Source organism: Medicago sativa, chromosome 1, assembly GCF_051527215.1.
Source record: "Medicago sativa cultivar Bolivia chromosome 1, Bolivia_mono, whole genome shotgun sequence".
NCBI classification, from domain to species: Eukaryota; Viridiplantae; Streptophyta; class Magnoliopsida; order Fabales; family Fabaceae; genus Medicago; species Medicago sativa.
In genome coordinates this window covers 77,863,237-77,881,702 of record NC_140749.1, presented here as the reverse complement: position 1 = coordinate 77,881,702, position 18,466 = coordinate 77,863,237, and the positions used below count along the sequence as shown (strand labels likewise).

At 34.3% G+C, this 18,466-nt stretch overlaps 3 protein-coding genes and 1 pseudogene across 4 annotated transcripts; 2 read left to right on the top strand and 2 right to left on the bottom strand.

Moving 5' to 3' along the window:
* The first annotated feature begins 358 nt into the window (after positions 1 to 358).
* LOC146957707 (RNA demethylase ALKBH10B-like) lies at positions 359 to 5,725 on the top strand. The gene is made up of 7 exons (XM_085738391.1): positions 359 to 1,147; positions 3,141 to 3,271; positions 3,395 to 3,512; positions 3,669 to 3,770; positions 3,938 to 4,053; positions 4,185 to 4,339; positions 4,829 to 5,725. Exons 1-7 carry the CDS (start codon positions 673 to 675, stop codon positions 5,310 to 5,312), a joined length of 1,581 nt encoding a protein of 526 aa, XP_085594517.1. The 5' UTR covers positions 359 to 672; the 3' UTR covers positions 5,313 to 5,725.
* Positions 5,726 to 7,510: 1,785 nt separating this feature from the next.
* Positions 7,511 to 9,112, bottom strand: LOC146957706 (uncharacterized). The gene has a single exon (XM_085738382.1). The coding sequence runs from the start codon at positions 9,074 to 9,076 to the stop codon at positions 7,694 to 7,696; it is 1,383 nt and encodes a 460-aa protein (XP_085594508.1). The 5' UTR covers positions 9,077 to 9,112; the 3' UTR covers positions 7,511 to 7,693.
* Positions 9,113 to 13,159: 4,047 nt separating this feature from the next.
* On the top strand, positions 13,160 to 15,294 carry LOC146957705 (uncharacterized). Its single transcript, XM_085751044.1, has 2 exons — positions 13,160 to 13,358; positions 15,056 to 15,294. Exons 1-2 carry the CDS (start codon positions 13,160 to 13,162, stop codon positions 15,292 to 15,294), a joined length of 438 nt encoding a protein of 145 aa, XP_085607170.1.
* A 1,124-nt stretch (positions 15,295 to 16,418) lies between these two features.
* On the bottom strand, positions 16,419 to 18,288 carry LOC146957704 (putative galacturonosyltransferase-like 4 pseudogene; annotated as a pseudogene). The gene is made up of 2 exons (XR_015023788.1): positions 17,008 to 18,288; positions 16,419 to 16,826 (listed from the first exon to the last, which is right to left on the bottom strand). The product of XR_015023788.1 is annotated as a putative galacturonosyltransferase-like 4 pseudogene (transcript).
* Positions 18,289 to 18,466: the final 178 nt, after the last annotated feature.

Sequence of the window (18,466 nt, the reverse complement as noted above, 5' to 3'; positions counted from 1 at the left end):
CTCACATGTAAAGTTTCAACTCTCATTGTTAATGTGAAGTCTTCTTTGATAGATTCTCTATAATTATCCTTAAATATTTTTTGAGTTTTGAAACTTTCCCTAACTTTAGTTAATGTTGGAGTTCAACTCACATAAACTTTAATTTTTTATTTAAACTACAGTCCTTACATATATTATGCATTATTCTTACCGAATATATAATTAGATTAATAAACCACATTGATGTAAATAAATTTGTGAATTATAAAGTAATGAAGAGAAATAGATTCCTGCGTATAATAATAATAAGAAATTGGGCACGTCAAATGGTGTGTGAAAGTGCCACGTTAAAAAGGAACCTTGTTGTTGTGGTGAAATTGAAGTGGGCACAGTATACCATACTACTCTTCTTATTACCATGAGAAGCCACATTCATATTCATATCATCATTTCTTCATCATCATATATTTCATTTCATTCTTAGTAGTATTTCCCATTTCACTCTCATAAGCCTAAACCCTTTTTTCCTCTTCACACCTTCCCCCTTCTAAAAACAACAACAAACCTCTGTTTTCCCCTGCGACAATTCTAAAGCTAGATTTCGAACCAAACAATATCATTGTTCTTCCCGACATCTCGGATCACACAAAACAAACAAACAACAATTGTCATCTTCCTTCCCTCCTTCCTTCCATGGCGGCTGGTCCAACAACAACCACCACCACCGATCGACCTACCGTTGTGGCTCCCACAACCACTCCTCTTCAACCACCACCACCAATGCTCGTCTCTGACTCCTACGCCAAAGACGCTATCCTCGCTTGGTTTCACGGCGAGTTCGCCGCTGCCAACGCTATCATCGATGCTCTCTGTTCTCATCTCTCTCACCTATCATCCGCTGCTGATTACAGCAATGTTTTCGCCGCTATACATCGTCGGAGACTCCACTGGATCCAAATCCTTCAGATGCAGAAGTATCACTCCATTGCTGATGTCGCTCTTCAGCTAAAATTAGTAGCTGAGAAGAAAAATACCGTTGAGGAGGTTATTCAAAACGACATCGTTGTGATGGAAGAGGAGGAACCGAAAACAGAGGAGAAAATGATCGACGGTGGTGGTGATGAACACGAGGAGTATGATTCCCCTGAGAGTGAGATCACTGATTCAGGTAAATTAATTATATATTATTATTCTTATAAATTCATTTTTTTTCTGACAACTATATTATAAATTTTCCATTTTTTTTTTATTTTTACATACAGAGCTGAATCTCTCTGTTCTTTCTTTGTTTACATTTTTTTTGTTAATACTTTCTTCAATCTTTTTTTTTTTTTTTTTTGCAAATTGTTCACGGATTTATTAATATTTTTCTACAATTTGTTTCTTTTTTGGCTGGAAGAAACATTTGGAAATGGAAGAGTTTTTTCTGCTTTGTTTATCTACGAGAAAGAATAAAGTATTCTTTTGCGGAGTCTTTTTTTACACAAAGTATTATTATTAATACTTTTTTTTACCTTTTCATTGAATAAACAGCTACTTTATGTATCTGTTTTTATAAAGAACAATTTTCTTTTAATTCTTTATTTTTCGTGGTTCAAGTTTTGGAAAGAGACATTTTTGTATCTCCAGCAATCAAATTTGGTTTTGGAATTTGTTTTTGTTTCCTATTTCCAACATTTGAAGTCAAATTTTCTGTTACTCAATAACAGACTTTACTTGTTTAACATTTTGACCAATATGAATGATGTTGATGAGTGTTCAATTTCATGATTTCATCTGTCATGCCGTGCGTTAATTTTGTTTGCTTGTAAAACAAGATTACAAGTTCTTGTTTTAATAATTGTGTAATTAAAGTAAGATTTTTTTTGGGGATACCAATAGAGATGGTAATAAAGTAAAGTAAAGTACTGTTTTTTCTAAGTGGGGTTTACCGTTTTGAGAACAAAGAGGCATAATAAGAAAAAGAGAGAAAAGGGTTGGTGTATGTGGGTTACATGGGGGGTTAGTTTAGGGATTTTGAGGTATGACCAGACAAATGGAGCACTATGTTAAGGTTGAAGATTTTTTTGGATCTAGAAACTAGAAAGTGTGTGCAGAGTTATTTTTGTTTCAGTTTCAGCCATGGGGACCACCCTACATGATGTGTTGGTGACCTCACTAGTTTGTGGTTCGGGTTGGTAGGTCAAATTTTGGGTGCCAAATTCAAGTTTTTCCGATGAATTATTGATTACTAGGTGAAGAATATGCTAACACACATTATAATTCATATAGTAGTATATGCTTGATGTTGATGTGGTAAAGCTATTTGTAAAATTATTAAAATAAGGGTCTTGTTAACTTGTGCCCTAAGGGCACAAGATAAGAAACTAAATGTAGAAACTTAATCTTGGAAATTGTGCATTCATAACCTTAAAAACTTCAAAACTTATATTTTCAATGCAATATTTATTTTTATATTCTATTTTAAGATCCTTATCTTGTGCCCTAAGAGCACAAGTTAACATTTTCCTTAAAATAATTCAAAGATAAAATAAGAAAGAGAAATGATATTTTGACAACCACTTTTTGACAACTTTAAGACAATTTTCTCTCTCATACTCACACGATGTTGTTATCCTCTCTCTTCCTTTTTCTCTCTCCATTGTTTTTGACCAATAAGAAGTGAGAAAAACAAGGTTGTCAACAAAGTTGTCATCAAATGGATGTCAAAATATCATTGCTCAATAAAAAAACATCAAATGCTAGAACTTTACGATCAAACTTGTAGCAGCCTCTAATCTGCTAAAACAAACAAGAAATGGGAGGAAAAAGACATGTAGGGTCAGTTGGATGCATTAACTCTGAAAACAGACATGTAACTAATGCTAGTGCTTGGGCACACATTAGTGGTGGACGCCACTTTTTAGGAAAAGGACAAGTGTTTCTTAACAATCACACTCTTCAAACATGTTACACAATAAAATTTCAGTTAAAATACTCATTTAATGTTAGTTCCATAATGTTATAATTAAGCATTAATCATTGACTAAATCATTTATAATAACAAAAAGATTAGCTATTTTGGGGATCATGGCACATGCTGTGTACTGTGTAGTGTGTGTATTACTAAAAGAGGTATTAGAAATTGAGGGTTATAAAATTTGCATGGCTTTTATGTGCAGGATCACAAGAAAATCAAGCTAATTCGATGAACATTAATATATGTTCCAATCATGAAGAGTGTGAAGGACGTACTTCACAGTTTAAGTTGACAAAAGGTTTTACAGCAAAAGAGTCAGTGAAGGGGCATATGGCAAGTTCTTTCTTTAAGTCGAAAAATTAAAATACATTATTTATTTTCTGCTAATTAATTTATGCATTAAGAAGCAGGTTATTACTGCAGTACTTCTGAATAACAGCTGATTGCAATTTGCAGGTGAATGTTGTGAAAGGATTGAAGTTATATGAAGACGTTTTCACTGATTCAGAAATGTGCAAGCTGTCAGATTTTGTGGATGAGATCCATACTGCTGGTCAAAATGGGGAACTGTCTGGTAAACCAATGTTGTACTTTGTGTGTGTCTGGATATTCTCATCTTTAGAAAAATATACCAATTACCAAGACTATCTATGGCAGCTCCAAATTATCCGTGCCGTTATATAATGAATCAAATATTTCTTAAACTGCTACTTCTCTTGCATACTTGTAGGTGAAACTTTTATATTATTCAACAAACAGATGAAAGGTAACAAGAGGGAGCTGATTCAGCTTGGTGTTCCAATATTTGGACAGATAAAGGAGGACACAAAAAGTAAGAAGAATTTATTGAAGAAATTTGGATTTATCAATTAGTTTTACTTTATCTTAACATATTAAGTACAATCTCATTCTTATGATCTCAAATATTGCATAAATGATGACTCTAAACTAGAGATATGCTCTGTAATTCTGTTTTTCATTTTGGATTTTTGTTTTCAGGTAATATAGAGCCAATTCCGGCACTTCTGCAACGTGTCATTGATCATTTTATTCAATGGCATTTACTTCCAGAGTACAAAAGACCAAATGGTTGTATCATTAACTTTTTTGAAGAGGTAAATTTTGCACCATTTCTCTCATATACCTCCTCTTTAAGTTATTCTACCTTGTAATAGTTCTATTGGTACTGTGATCATTTGCTGTGTGCAATGAAATAACCATTTAGAAATATTGTTATATTTTTTAGGGGGAGTTTTCTCAGCCATTCCTGAAACCACCGCATTTGGATCAACCTGTGACCACTCTTCTTCTATCTGAATCAACCATGGCATTTGGGCGTATTCTTATGAGTGAAAACGATGGGAACTACAAGGGACCACTTATGCTGTCATTGAAGAAGGGGTACATATCAAAGAACTTATTCTCTTTGCAGTCCTAATCTTCCATTTATTAATTAGGATTCTAGCACAGTGCTGGAATCAATGGAAGAAGTACCTTCAACATATATAGGACAGATGTAAGTGAATAATATGAAGTGCTAGCATTTTAGAGGATGCAATTATGTGCTCGTATACTATGCATATTATTGGGATAGATATTTCTTTGGTACTTTTGTTTACTTTTTCAATATCAGACAAACTTGGAGGCACTCAAGCCAGAGACAAAAAACTGATTGTTTGTATCTCAAAAATATCAATTGCTAGATTGTAGTTGAAATAGCACCTAGTTTAATTATCAATTGCCTTTTTTAATGTTCTCAGCTGATGCATCAAGTTAATCATTGCTGAATGTATAGTTACCTGCTGAGATATTTTTTTGAATATCTTGTGCAAGGAAATTGAGACAATCATTGTACAGTACTAACTGATAAATAACCACTTGATTTTACAGGTCTCTTCTAGTGATGAGAGGAAACAGTGCTGACATGGCAAGACATGTCATGTGTCCATCTCCTAACAGAAGGGTAAGCATCACCTTCTTCAGAGTGAGGCCAGACTCCAATCAATGTCAATCACCAACTCCTACCATGACAAGCGCAATGACTATGTGGCAACCTGCCATTGCTAACCCATATGCTTTGCCAAATGGAGCTTTAAGCTGCGGCTATGATGGTATGGACATGATGATGCCCAAATGGGGAATGCTTCCCGGCCCGATGATGATGCTGACACCTATGAGTCCTATGGCAGTGAATCCTCGCAAACTGGCTGGTGGTGGTACTGGAGTTTTCTTGCCTTGGAATGTTCCATCCAGAAAACCCACAAAGCACCTTCCACCACGTGCGCAAAAAGGAAGGCTTCTAGCATTGCCTCCTCCTGTTGAGCCACACATTGGAGAGTCCACTTCTGAACCTAGCATTTGTGTTGAAGGATGAGAACAAATTTGGTTCTGAAGCAGCCTTGGGTTCAAAGACATGTGAAACATGATAGGTGGCTGGCTTTCAAGCCCCGGTTATTTTCTCCACAGGAGCATTTCATTTTGTTGTACAAACAGGGTCCACCCCAGTGCTGCTACATGAGTTTGGTTCATTCTTTTTTCTCTTTTCTTTTTTCACACTCTTTCTTTTACTCTTTTTTATTTTTTTCTCCCTTTTGGATAGAGTAGAATCTAGTGGAGTTCACAACGGTTTTTATGTTTGCCAGTCACAGTAAGAGCTTTAGTAGAATAGTCAAGCTTTCAAAATTGAAGAGTGTGAATTATCTCTGATATATCAGTTTGTAAGAATGATATTTTAAGTTAACCATCTTCTTAGACGAATCAAATCGTCACCGGGATGCGTATTATTTATTTATGCTTCTCTATTCCATATGATGTTATATCTCAAGTTCAGTCTTCGTTGTGGATTGTTTTAACTGCTTTTTAGACTTGTATGGACAATTAGCCATATCTGAATCACAATTACATGTATGTTCAATCTTTGAAGGAGGCGTTCTTGCAAGTATTTCCAGTGGATTTTTCCTCCTCTCCATTACCAACACCATGCTTCGTGTTTAATGTCATTTTCTGGCTTAGAATTATTGCATCCATTTCTGAGTTTGTATCCATGGGTGTCTATGTGAACAACATGCTTTAAATAGATGAATCAACATCCAAAATCTGAAAGTGGAAACGGATTCTTAACATTCAGTCACCTAATTTATCATGCATCTCATCCTCTTAACAGTTGAAGGTTATACTATGAGAGACTTGTATATCTGACATTTTCAGTTTTGATTTTACCCACTTCATTCTAGGAAGAACTACAGAAAACCCGTACGTTCATTTTGTTTTAATTTGAATATTGTTTATCTTGCTTTCTGAAAATTGAACATAACTCAGTTTTTAAATAGTATATTTTGCATATAACACGATAACTTAGTATGCGGCCCTACTATAACACGAATAATGAAATAGTAGACACCTACCTATCTCAAAGTCAAGATCTCAAACCTGCCACAGCTACAACGCCCGTAATAATCCATATTTTTTCTTATGTCATCTGCAATGAGCCAAAAAGACCACCAATACAGTGTAGCTTTGAATGATTACATCTTACTCCCTCCGTCCCTATATTAACCACCCTTTCCCTCTAATAAAAGGGTGTTAACATATAGGGACGGAGGGAGTATAATATATTTAAGTCGAGACAATTTTTTGCAGTGTAAGCTTTGAAATCACTCAATTCAGGCTTCATTGTAGCTGGTTGAAGAACTTGTAGGTTCGAAGATACGACACACCATAAAATGGATAAAATTCAAATCTCAAAAAACTGTCATGACTGACTCGGAAGTCAGAACTCTGCAACCAATTGAGGCATTTCAGCAACCACATATATTCTTATGGCGCTTTTCAGGTATCTGGTAGACAAATTGAACTACATAAGGCATACATTGTTTTGCCTTCCAAGGGGACTTCCCCGGTGCATACATGTTAGCTGAAAGGTTAAAAGATGCCACCAGTATAAGATTATTCAATATCTCGATTACAACAAACTCAAATTTTTCTTGTTATGAGTATCTGAAATGCTTATACATTTTCTTAGCAAATCTAGCATTTAGTTTAGTTTTCGCTAGAAATTTATTAAGATAACATTATTGACACACATCTCCGTAGACACTTCTGTTTGGGAACTGAGTTTGCCAATCGGGCTTCTAATGTCATGGCTATGCAATTCAGACATGTTTCATTTCAAACATAGGCGACTCAAACATAATCAGTGTCCATGTACAGACCATAAACCCTACACTACTAAACCTCGGAAGAAGCAATATAAGATTTGGAGATTGAATCATTCAAAGGTAGAAATGGGAGGTTGTTTAGATCACGTTCTAAGGGAGGTTGTTTAGATCGCGTTCTAACATGAACTTCCATTTACATAGCTTGTATAACAAAGTTCATATGGAGAGTCAGCCAAGGAAACTAATAAATATAATATGGGAAGTGTTGGAGAATGAATCAATCTATTCTCATGCTTAATATTAAAAGACAATACAATTACACAAAGATGTATTATGTTGGGATCGTTGGAGTTGGAGTGGGACTTTCAATTCCACAACTAATGTATAAATCAAATAAGAAAAGACATCAGTCATATTACTATAGAAACAATTGCTTTTGATGCATTATGAGTATAGAAATGAGATCACAAATTCACAATATTACTTCTATCATAATTCAACAAAATACAAAAAAGAACACAGACAAATTTCTTTTTGTTAAAAATGGCACACATATACTATTTCTTTTGAGGAATCAAAACAGAATGGATCAAATATATCAAGCCTTAGCAGGCTCATCGTCATCATCTTCGATATCCCAACTCAAGTCTTCATCTTCCTCTGCAGTACTAAGGCGCTTCAGCAAATCAACTTTGCTGGCACTATCACTCTGACTCTGAGATTGAGTTTCCTTCTTTTCATCAATACCACTAAGATCCTCAATATCATCCCACCCAAGATCCTCTTCCTCCTCATTTTCCATGTGCTTACTTTCAACCACTGATGACTCATTCTTACTAGAAGGTTTTTCATCACCATCCTTCCTTTCTATCACTTTCTCATCAGACTCACCCGCAGAAACTTCCTTGTTCGCAGCATCATCCACTACCGACTTCGATGCTTTATCAACACCACCATCATCATCCTTGTTTTCAACAACTCGTGATTCTTCAACATACTTATCCTTCTCATCACCTAGTTCATTGCTTTGCACTACATTGTCTTTCTTTTCTACTTTCAATTCCTCCTCCCTTGAATGCTGCCCCTCGTCCACACTCGAATTCTTCTCATCACTAGCACCAGAGCCAGAAGCACCGATTTTCAAATCAGTATCAACCTTTACCTTTTCCACCAAATTTTCACCACCAATTTCCTTGTTGATCACAGTCTCTTGTTTAACTTTAACTTCACCTTCATTCTCCTCCTCCTCCACATCATCATCGTCGTCATCTTCAACATCCCAACTCAAATCCTCTTCTTCCCTGGAAATTCTTCTAACAAGCCTAGCCCTAACATCTTCAGCTTTCTTCAACCTATAAACCTTATAATAATACCTAAACCAAAAACTTTCATGATCAACTACACTCGGAACAACCCTTTTGTAAACACTCTCCATTGCATCGTTCTCCCTAAAAAGCTTCTCCATTTCATCACTTTTCTCATCCAACACAAACCCTAATTTCCACTCATCAAATTCACTCAAATCCCCAGGCACCTCAGTATAAGTCCCAACATCACCCTGAATTGCACGAACCTGAGCATCAAACCTACTATACCGCTTCGAATCCAATCGTTTCGAATCGCGATTTGCAGTGGCAGTGCTATTATCGGAATCGGAATCGAGATTAACGGCGAGGATGGCTTCTTTACCTTGAGATATGATCTGAGCCGTTCCTTTGATGACGGTGGTTCCAATCTCACCGACGGAATCTTGAGCAACTTCGATCTCGTTTTTTAAGCCGGTGCTGAATTCTTGTAGATCGCGACGGTAAGTTTCGATTATGGATTCGGATTTGGATGCGAGGGTTTTAATGAGCCCGCCGAAGTTCCAAGCGTCGCCGTCGCCGGAATTGGGATCCTGGTCAGCATTGTTGGGTTTGGGTTCGGATTCGGGTTGAGGTGGATCTGGGTCGTCGGAGAAAACGGATTTGAAGAAATTCATGAGGGTTAAGGAATAAGGAGAGATTAGAGAGTGAGTAGAGTTAGCTGAATGCCATTCGAAGATTTTTATAGGAAGTACTATCAACCAAATCTATATTTTTTAATTTTAAATTAATCTTTTTTTTTTTTCATATCAAGTTCTTTTATGTTTCTTAATAGGACTTGTAAAAAAAAAAACTAAATAGGACAATATATAGTTGGGTTTGAGATTCAAACCTTCAACTCTCCACTTTTTCATATTAAAATGTACGATCCTCGATTAGTAGGCAAATTTGTTTAAAAAAAACAATGTTGTTGTTGATGATGAGGTGGTGACCGGTGGAATTATTTTTTTGTCAAATAATATAGTGATTAAAATATTCACATTTGAAGTGAATAAATAGATAATTTGAGGTTTGTACTCTGATCTTTGTACACCATTAATACATGGCTATAATTTACTAGATCCATTTGGCGAGAGATCGGAAATTTCTCTTGTATGACTAGATTTAAACTTCTCAAACACTTGTGAGAATATAAGTCCCTACAAGAATTAGAGGAGCAGTATTTAACGAAGGGGTCTGTGAAATTGTAGTTGGAATATGTCGTACTATGTTAGACGTCAAGAGTATAAACTTAAAAAGTATGGAAAATGTTAACCAGTGCCCCCGGGGGCACTGGTTAAGGAAACCAAATATAGTATAAATACCTTGGAACTTGTGTAGTCAAAGTTTAAAAAATGTAAAGAATTATGTTTTCAATGCAAATATTATATTTTTTGTTTCCTTAACTAGTGCCCCGGAAGCACTACTTAACAAGACCCAAAAAGTATTTGGTCTAAGAACATGTGCTAATCCAACTCAGACATAAATGAGATTTGAAGAATCAATAATCACCGTCAAAACTTTGTTTCAACCCTTTTGAATTTAGTTGTAAACAACCAATCTTAAAAACTCCCCCAATTCATTGTTTTAATTTACAGGTTTAGTTAATCGCCAAATGGAAAACAACAATTCATATAGAGACAATAACTTTTTTTCTGCGAAAAAAAATTAACATATAGACGATAACTTACTACTTTATTACTTGAAACAGTTTGATGTATATGTCAAATTTGTCATCAATAATCAATACTTTTAACTCAAATTATATTTGCATATTCATCTTGATTATATGTCTTGAAACGTAGCTTTTCTAAAGCACGCCTAATAATCAATGGATACTCTTTTTTGGTTACATCAACAACAAAATTTTAAAATTTGTCCAAGAAAACACCAGAGTCATGTGTTGGTAGCACCTAGGACCAAAACCCGTGTGGGTTTTCAAACCGACGATGAATCAGAAGATCGTCGACGAAGGGAGGGTCCAACCCATGAGGGTGGATCAGTGATGCGGAGTAGAAAACTCGTCGCACCACCACCAAGAACCACTACATGAGGACGACGAGAGGTTTGGAGAAGAAGGGAAGGAGTTTGACGACTTTTAGGTTAGAAGAGAGAGGACCTTAGTTTTATAAAATTTAAAGAAAACAACCAAAGATTATTTCCACTAAAAATCAATGTCTCGTGATTAATTTGATCTTAACCGAAGTTCATTAAACGCTTCAACCAACCACTTATTTACAACTTTTATTTTGATAGACAGAAGAAATGATAATAGTCAATGAAAATTCACTCACAAATATATGAGTTGTGATTCTAACCCTAGGCTTAGTGTCCAACTGAACAATTTTAACATTTTTTTCAGGTGAGTTAGAAATTCTAAACCAAAAGGTTACAACTTTAACATAGTTATAAATATAAAAAAAAAATACCACTATTGCAGCTTTTGTTTGGAGGATCATTACAACTTTTTAGAAGCTAAAAAAAAGTAACTTAAAAATAATATTTTATTTAATTTGCTTGATTTGCTATACTTTTTTAAGTTAGCATTTGTAACTTTAAGGGGTCAAACAAAGAAATAAAAAAACAAACTTAATTGATCAAAGTAAAATAAAAAATTATTTTAAGGGACCAAAAGTGTAATATAGTATTGACTCGATTATGTGGCTAGTCCTTATGTGTAGGCTAAATACTCGGCAAATGGCCTTAATGTTACAAGCGGAGCTTGTCTATTGGTTTGGGCAATGTGGCCAACCTTTTTTTGATAATTTTTTCCATTTTGGAAAATATAAATTACATCTTAATTAACCATGTGAATAAATAAAGTATGACCAAAGATTTTTCCATCAATAATCAAACTCGAGTATTCCTAATCTATTTAATTTTGAAAATATAAACGACAATGTAGCAAACTAGATATGTAAAAAATACAATAAAAATCAACATTTAAAGATGCGAAGTCACAGGAAGTTGGGGATAGAGAGCAAATGAAGATGTCAACCATAGTTTGACCAAATATTTAAAGATGACTCCTTTAAAATTGCATCTTAACATTCATTTGCTCTGTGGTAGGTTGTGTATTAGTTTGTACAAAAAACTACTCCATCCGATCTCATATATAAGAAAAGTTTTTTTTTTTTTTAGGTTCATTGAATAATTAATGTATCTGTTTTACAATGTAGACCAAATACATTAATTATTCTATAAATCTAAAAAAAATATTTTCTTATATATGAGACCGAACTAAGATTCAAAATGAGGTAATCAACAAAAAAAACAAAGGTATGAATTAACTTTTAGAATTTCATTTATTCATTTGACTTGTTTCATGAAACTTTTTAATATTATTACATAACTTTCTTTTTGGTCAAGACATGGTCTAACAATAAATATTGAACCTCTTCTAGTTGAAACCTAAAGTTGGGTTTATCAGCCTCTGAGAGATTAGCCACTTCTACTCAATTCAAGCCCATCTAGTTAAATATTGTTCTTGCTCATTCATCTTAACTCAAATTACGATATTCTATGGCGGGTCCATGTGTGCATCGTGGAATTAATGGTAAGTCATCTCATATCTTGAGTTTTTTTTCCATAGATTTTTGAGGAAATCATATTCAAAGTAAAGGTGTTTACATCGAAACCGTTCTAAAATAAAACGGTAAACCAATCCCCAAAAAAAAAAAGGGTTAATTATGTTTCTAGTCCCTATAAAATAGCGACCTTGTAAGTTTAGTCCTTACTTAATTTTAATAGCATTTTTAGTCCCTAATTTTGTTTTTTTGCCCTGAGTATTAGTCCCTACTCAATTCAAATTTGTTTAATTTATGCTTAAACTCTTAAATTTTTGAACAATTTTTTGCAGACATGTTTAGAACATTACTAAAAGTTCCTTCGCAAAAAATTATCGCAAAATTTGATTTCTACATCCAGATTTTATTACTTTTTATCTTTAACTTTTGTCGTTTTAAAAAATTCATATTTAATTCATTTCATGTCTGAAAATTCTAAATTTTAGTAAACGAACCTTTCATAGTGTTCTAATCTTGTCTCAAAAAAATCGTTCAAAAATTTAAGAGTTTAAGGATAATTAATCAAACTTTGTTTTAGCAGGGACTAAAATTGTAAGTAAATTTTTTTTTATAGGGACTAAAAATGCTATTAAAATTAAGTAAGGACTAAACTTACAAGGTCGCTATTTTATAGGGACTAGAAACATAATTAACCCAAAAAAAAAACCGCACAGAACATAAATTTATTGGATGTATTTGGATAGGCTTTTGTAACAACCGCTTTGATCGGATCAGATATTAAATTTCATTTTCAAAATCAAACCGAACCGCATACACAAATATTAAAAAAAAAATTATATGTATACAATATTGAACTAATCTAATATCGGCTTGTTTTTCCTCTTTTTTTAACAATACTTATTATTTAAATTTAATTCAATTTTTTGACTATTTCATGTGTCGCAAACATACTCAATTTTTTCCTTCCTTATTGTTAATTTTATTATATTATATGTTATATTTTGCATCAAACCTAAAATTTTACTGTGTCTTTATGATATTAATTTTAATAGATTTTTTCTTAAAATTGTAATTTGGATATCTAAAAATCGATCCAAACTAAACCGCATATACACTTTTATTTTTATTTTACTCTAGTTATTAACGCGAATCTCATCTTACATTATTATCACTCTTGTTTATTTATATGTTAACATGATTTCAACAGAAACTAAAGTTTGGCGTAAAGGACCATATGAGAAGCCAATCTTGTGTAACGCCTGTGGATTGCATTTCAAGGCCAAAGGAACCCTTGAAGACTATCTCCCGAAGATAGCTCAGCAAAGTATGTCATCAGACCTTGACATTGAAAAAATATCTGAAAGTGACCCAAAGCTTTCAAACCCAACTCCAGGTAATAAAAATTGCAATTCACCCATATTTCACCAAATTTAAAGCTGAAGTTATTCAATTTCCCTCCATTTTATATCATCCATTTTTCCTTTTATAATGCATTGATTGATTTTATTGTAATGTGTGAGAAAGTCACACGCCGCTAAAGTTTTTAAAATATATACTCAAATTAATCGATTGAAAATGAAAATGATGGGCATGACTCATAAGTAGTGTAAAATGGACAGGACAAGCAAGAAGAGTGATCAAGAAATACATTGTACGAATATTCTTAACGGGTACAATTCAGGGGTATTGTTATAATTTGAACCCTAACATTTATATATGAGTTGTAACATTGTAAACCGTAATTTGCTTCACTATCAATAAGATGGAACTACAATTGATCTATAGTCAAAGACGTAGACATACTTTGCCAAACTTTGTAACCAAACATCATGGTTCATTGTTTGTGCCCAGGTACTCAACATGACAATGGGTTCTCCTATAGGTATGATGGGTATAGAGGAATTATGAAGGTTAGAAAGGGTATCTTAATACTGATGAGATCAAACAGGATTGCATGTAACGTCTACATATTGTTCAAAAGTACTATTGTTGGTGATGTTGCGCAAATCTAGTTTGACAACGATCCATGATGTGCAATCCATTGTGGTTGGGCATGGTGTAGTTTAAGCATGGATTTCCATGGGTCCGTTTGGACATTCTGGGTAACCATGCAACCCGTAGAAAACTTTAGCAGCGTGTTTTGATTTCTTCCATAATTTAAAGATGATTCTATGAGAGTTGTCTCTGCTATGTGGATTAAAGGGTGTTTGAGATATCATATGAGCTTCCATGTTTCAAGTTAGACAAATAACCTTCTATGACTGCATTGGTTGTGGAATTGAATGATACAAATGTGTTATCATCGATGATTTCTTTCTCTTTTTAGATAGTTCTTAAAATTAGATAAAATATCATGAAGATCCTTTACGCTAATGATATTATAAGGTGTGAGAATGGATGCAGACATCTCAGTTCACAATATTCACATCCTACTCAAATAGAATGTGAATGACCATATCAACGTCTTCCAATGGTGACTTTATGATAGAAATATCATTCGTAATTTCTTTGATGTTATGGAAATGTTCAAAAATTAGAGTTGAAGAATCAGTGAGTTTTTCCTTGAGGTCCTTGAGGTGCGTGATGCCAACATGAGTATTATTGGGGAACACCTTTTTTATGGTGTCCCACACTTGTTTGGAAGTTATCAAATTACCAATGACTTCTTTGATGCTATGATATACATAAATGATAATAAATACAAGAATAGTTTACATTTCCTTGTTAGGTAGTTGAAATTTGGATGATCTGCAGCAAGACATAGCTTCTTGCCACCTATCAAACCATCAATGCCATTCCAATGAAAAGAGGATTCATTTGAGTAGACACAATGCTAGATTTTGAATTAATTGTATTTTTGTGCATTAGATAACACACATACAACTCCATAGTCTTCATGTCTGGAGATAATATTGCTAATAAAAAGACAACTAAAGAAGAGTTGGTCTAAGATTGATCAATCAATCTCATTCTTATATTTACACATTAATAGCTAATATTCTTCCGATGATACAAATAAATGATTATCCATTAATATGTATTGTATATGATGTATAATATTTTTTTAATCATTAGTACCTTATTTTGTAGAGAGGTCGGCACCGACTATGAGGCCGACACTAATGGAGACACTGACACCAATGGAGGAGTTTCAACAAAAACTTTTCAATCTATGGGAATCTGAGAAAGAAGCAAATGAATCATCTCCAGATAATATTTTGTTGTTTGATAATATGAACAACTTTATACCAAGTAATGAGATCGGCCTTGGCTGCACTCTTCTAAAGACAGATGTTACTTCTAAAGATCAACATGATTCACATGCATAGAAAGCCAATTCTATTGTGAATTGGCATGATACTTTGTAAGGGTGGCGTGATTGAGGGGCTTGAGTTTAGACATATAAACATATTTTAGACTTATTGAATTTGAGTTTTGGTGAACTTGAGTCTTGCAATAGCTATAAATCAACTTGTTCTTTTGCTCTTATTATCGCTTAAATTTTAGATATGGTGTAATCAATAAATAACAAAATATGTATATCAAACAAAAATCATTACAAAATCGATCTATAAGGTGAGTGTAAACATCCACCTTAGGGATATGTTTGGAGAAATAATTTTGGAGGAGAGAGGTGTTAATGATTAAATCCATATTTTGGTATAAGATTTTGAAAAAAAAAAATCAAAATAATAACAAGATAGGTCATCATATAATTTTACCATAATACTTTATTAATTTTTAAAAATGTTTTATAGCATCCTTAATTTTTTTTTTTTTTTAAAAAAAACTCCCTCAAAAATCATCTATCCAAATATACTCTAAGCAAGTTAGTAAATGTGTATTGTTGCTGTTAAAAAAAAAAAGTAAGTGTGTATTATTTCAAGTTTGGTACCTATGTCTCTTGAGGATCGCAAGTCCATAAAATTATGGGCGTTTCGGAACAACAATTTAGGTATTGGACGACCGGTGACCGCCTCGGCTTCAACAGCCCCCCTATACAACAAATGATGTAGGTTGTTTGGTAAAAATTGAGACGGGAAGGTCCAATAATATTTAATAGTAAGTGAGGTTCGAGATAAATTTTATTATGTGTGGCCTTTTTTGTCTGCTGATGAGGTTATTTTGTCTATAAAAATTAATGAAAAATATTTTTTTGTTGGCGGGCCTAAATCGAAGGTTATAGTAGTCTTATTCTTAGGATGTGCATGTTTTTGATCTTTTTACAACTATTGTTACAACTTACAAATAGGATCGACACAAAAAATCATAGTGTCTCACCGTGATTATGTCAAACTCATTGTAAATCCTAACACGTACTTCCTCCCTTCTAGATTTCGAGTTTAGATTAAACTTTCAACTTTGAAGATTTTAAACAATCATTATAGCTTTGTGTGGATATTTTTCTTAATCAATTTTATAGACCATGACTATATAAATTACATGCACAATGTTCAGTCAAAAATAGAACTTGAAACGGCAAAATCTTCTAACAGCAATTGAGCTGGACACAAGAATGTACAAAATCTATCAAGATAATAAAAAAAATATTAAAATTCATAGATATCATTTTTCAGGGACACTTAATTTTGGACCATGTTCATCGATCCAGCAACCAGTCACTGATGCAAATGATACCATCATCCACACAACCAATGCCCAAGGAATTGTCTTATTATTCAACCCCCCAAAAACCCAGAATTTATAAAGAAAAAAACATAAAAACACATAACCAACACTGTTCCATGTATATATATATTTCTTTCTTTTTCCCTTGGCTTCTGAAGTCGCACGTAGGTCTTGAACATAGGCTTTTGCAAATTGATCCATCTTCCCTTTACTAATTTTCTTCAACACCAAACTGCAAAAAGCTTTTTTTATTTTAAATTTTAATTATAACTCCATTTCCCTCATAGCATTTTCAGCCAAGTCTTGTAAACTACAATTCACCCTCAACAAATTCTCTCAATTATGATATGTCAAAGGACCAAATTAAAAAACAAAGAAAAATATTAACCAATGAAATTGTTAAAATTACTCACCTCTTATATAATTATTATTATTTCTTCCTCCCCTCCCCCTCCCCCTCCTCCTCCTCCTCCTCCCCCGTTCGCTTTTTCAATAACTCATTCTTCCAAAGAATGAGTATTTGGACGATAGAGATCATAAGGTGCCCATAGGTGATCAACAGAACAAGGTCTCCTTGAATCCAACCTCAACCAAGGCTTTCCTTTGCCACTCCAATGAAGCAAACTAATAGGACCAGGATGCAAACTCCTACATTTTCCTTCAAGATTATCACCTCCAAGTCCATGTTGATTCCACCTGTGATCCACACTCTTCAAATCCCCAGCCAAAACCAAAAGAAAAGGTGGCAAAGATCCTAAATGGTATATCCTCTTTTGCTTCTGCACTGTCATCCAATGCTCCACCTTCTGTGTATACCCTCCTTCCCTCCATTTCTCCACATCCATTACCATCACCCCTGTGTTAAAATAACATGGTTTACGACCTGCAAACGTACGAGCTAACTCGGCGTCTTTCCAGAACAAATCCGTGAAATACTCGGTGAAATTTGCATGGCAATATTCCGGTGCAGCCAATACCTTGCCCTGCAAGTCAACCTCCCATAGCTTTCCAATGTCATCAACAACAACAATATCAGAATCAAGGTATATGACTCGCTTGACATAAAGAGGGAGAATATCAGAAAGGTAGATTCTTGCATAGTTAAGAGGCTGATCCAATGCTTGACGAATCGATTTTGATATTTTCCCGCGGACCCTATTGGATTCAAAGCGATAAATCTTAAATTTGAGGTAAGGGAAGGTTGATCTTATGCTTAGAAAAACCTGAGGCTCAAACCTTGCCCAAAGGAAATGAAACTCAACATTTTCAGGACAAGTTGAATGTTGCAAAATGGAGAGGACAGCAGCCATGGTCCCTCTGAGATAATTTGAGTCCAATGTCATGGAAATGTGAATGCTTTCTTTGTTGCATGTATTGCCGTTGCGAAAAGCAGGGGCTTCTCTAAATATAGGGGCATCAGGGGAAGGCTTTCGTACGATATCAAGATGGATGGAGGTTGTTGTGACGGTGACTGCAGCGGAAACATAACGGTGGAGGAGGGAAGGGGAGAAGAAGAGAAGGAGGAAAGACAGGAGGCCATGGAGTGGTGATTTTCCAAAGGCCATCCTGTCTCCTTTTATGTTAAATGTGGGGAAATCAAGGTTGTCTCAAGCAGCAAAAAGGGGTGAAAGAGTTGGAGCCATAATTCTTGATCTGTTGTTTGTTTGCGCGTAGCTGGTTTGAGACAAATTTTGTAAAAAGGTTAAGGAAAAGGGAATGTTTGTGTGGGATTGGTTAGAGAGATTGTAGGGAAGAGAATAATCCTCGGAGGATATTATAATATAGAAAGATATTAATATAGTTGCCATTTTTGTTGCTAATTGGCACCAAAACGAATTAGCAACTATATTAATATCTTTCTATATTATATGA

Coding starts and splice junctions, on each gene's coding strand:
- LOC146957707 (XM_085738391.1), top strand. CDS start 673: ATGGCGGCTGGTCCAACAACAACCACCACCACCGATCGACCTACCGTT. Junction 1,148..3,140: donor GAGTGAGATCACTGATTCAG/GTAAATTAATTA, acceptor TTTTATGTGCAG/GATCACAAGAAAATCAAGCT. Junction 4,054..4,184: donor TCATTAACTTTTTTGAAGAG/GTAAATTTTGCA, acceptor TATATTTTTTAG/GGGGAGTTTTCTCAGCCATT.
- LOC146957706 (XM_085738382.1), bottom strand. CDS start 9,076: ATGAATTTCTTCAAATCCGTTTTCTCCGACGACCCAGATCCACCTCAA.
- LOC146957705 (XM_085751044.1), top strand. CDS start 13,160: ATGATTTCAACAGAAACTAAAGTTTGGCGTAAAGGACCATATGAGAAG. Junction 13,359..15,055: donor GCTTTCAAACCCAACTCCAG/GTAATAAAAATT, acceptor CTTATTTTGTAG/AGAGGTCGGCACCGACTATG.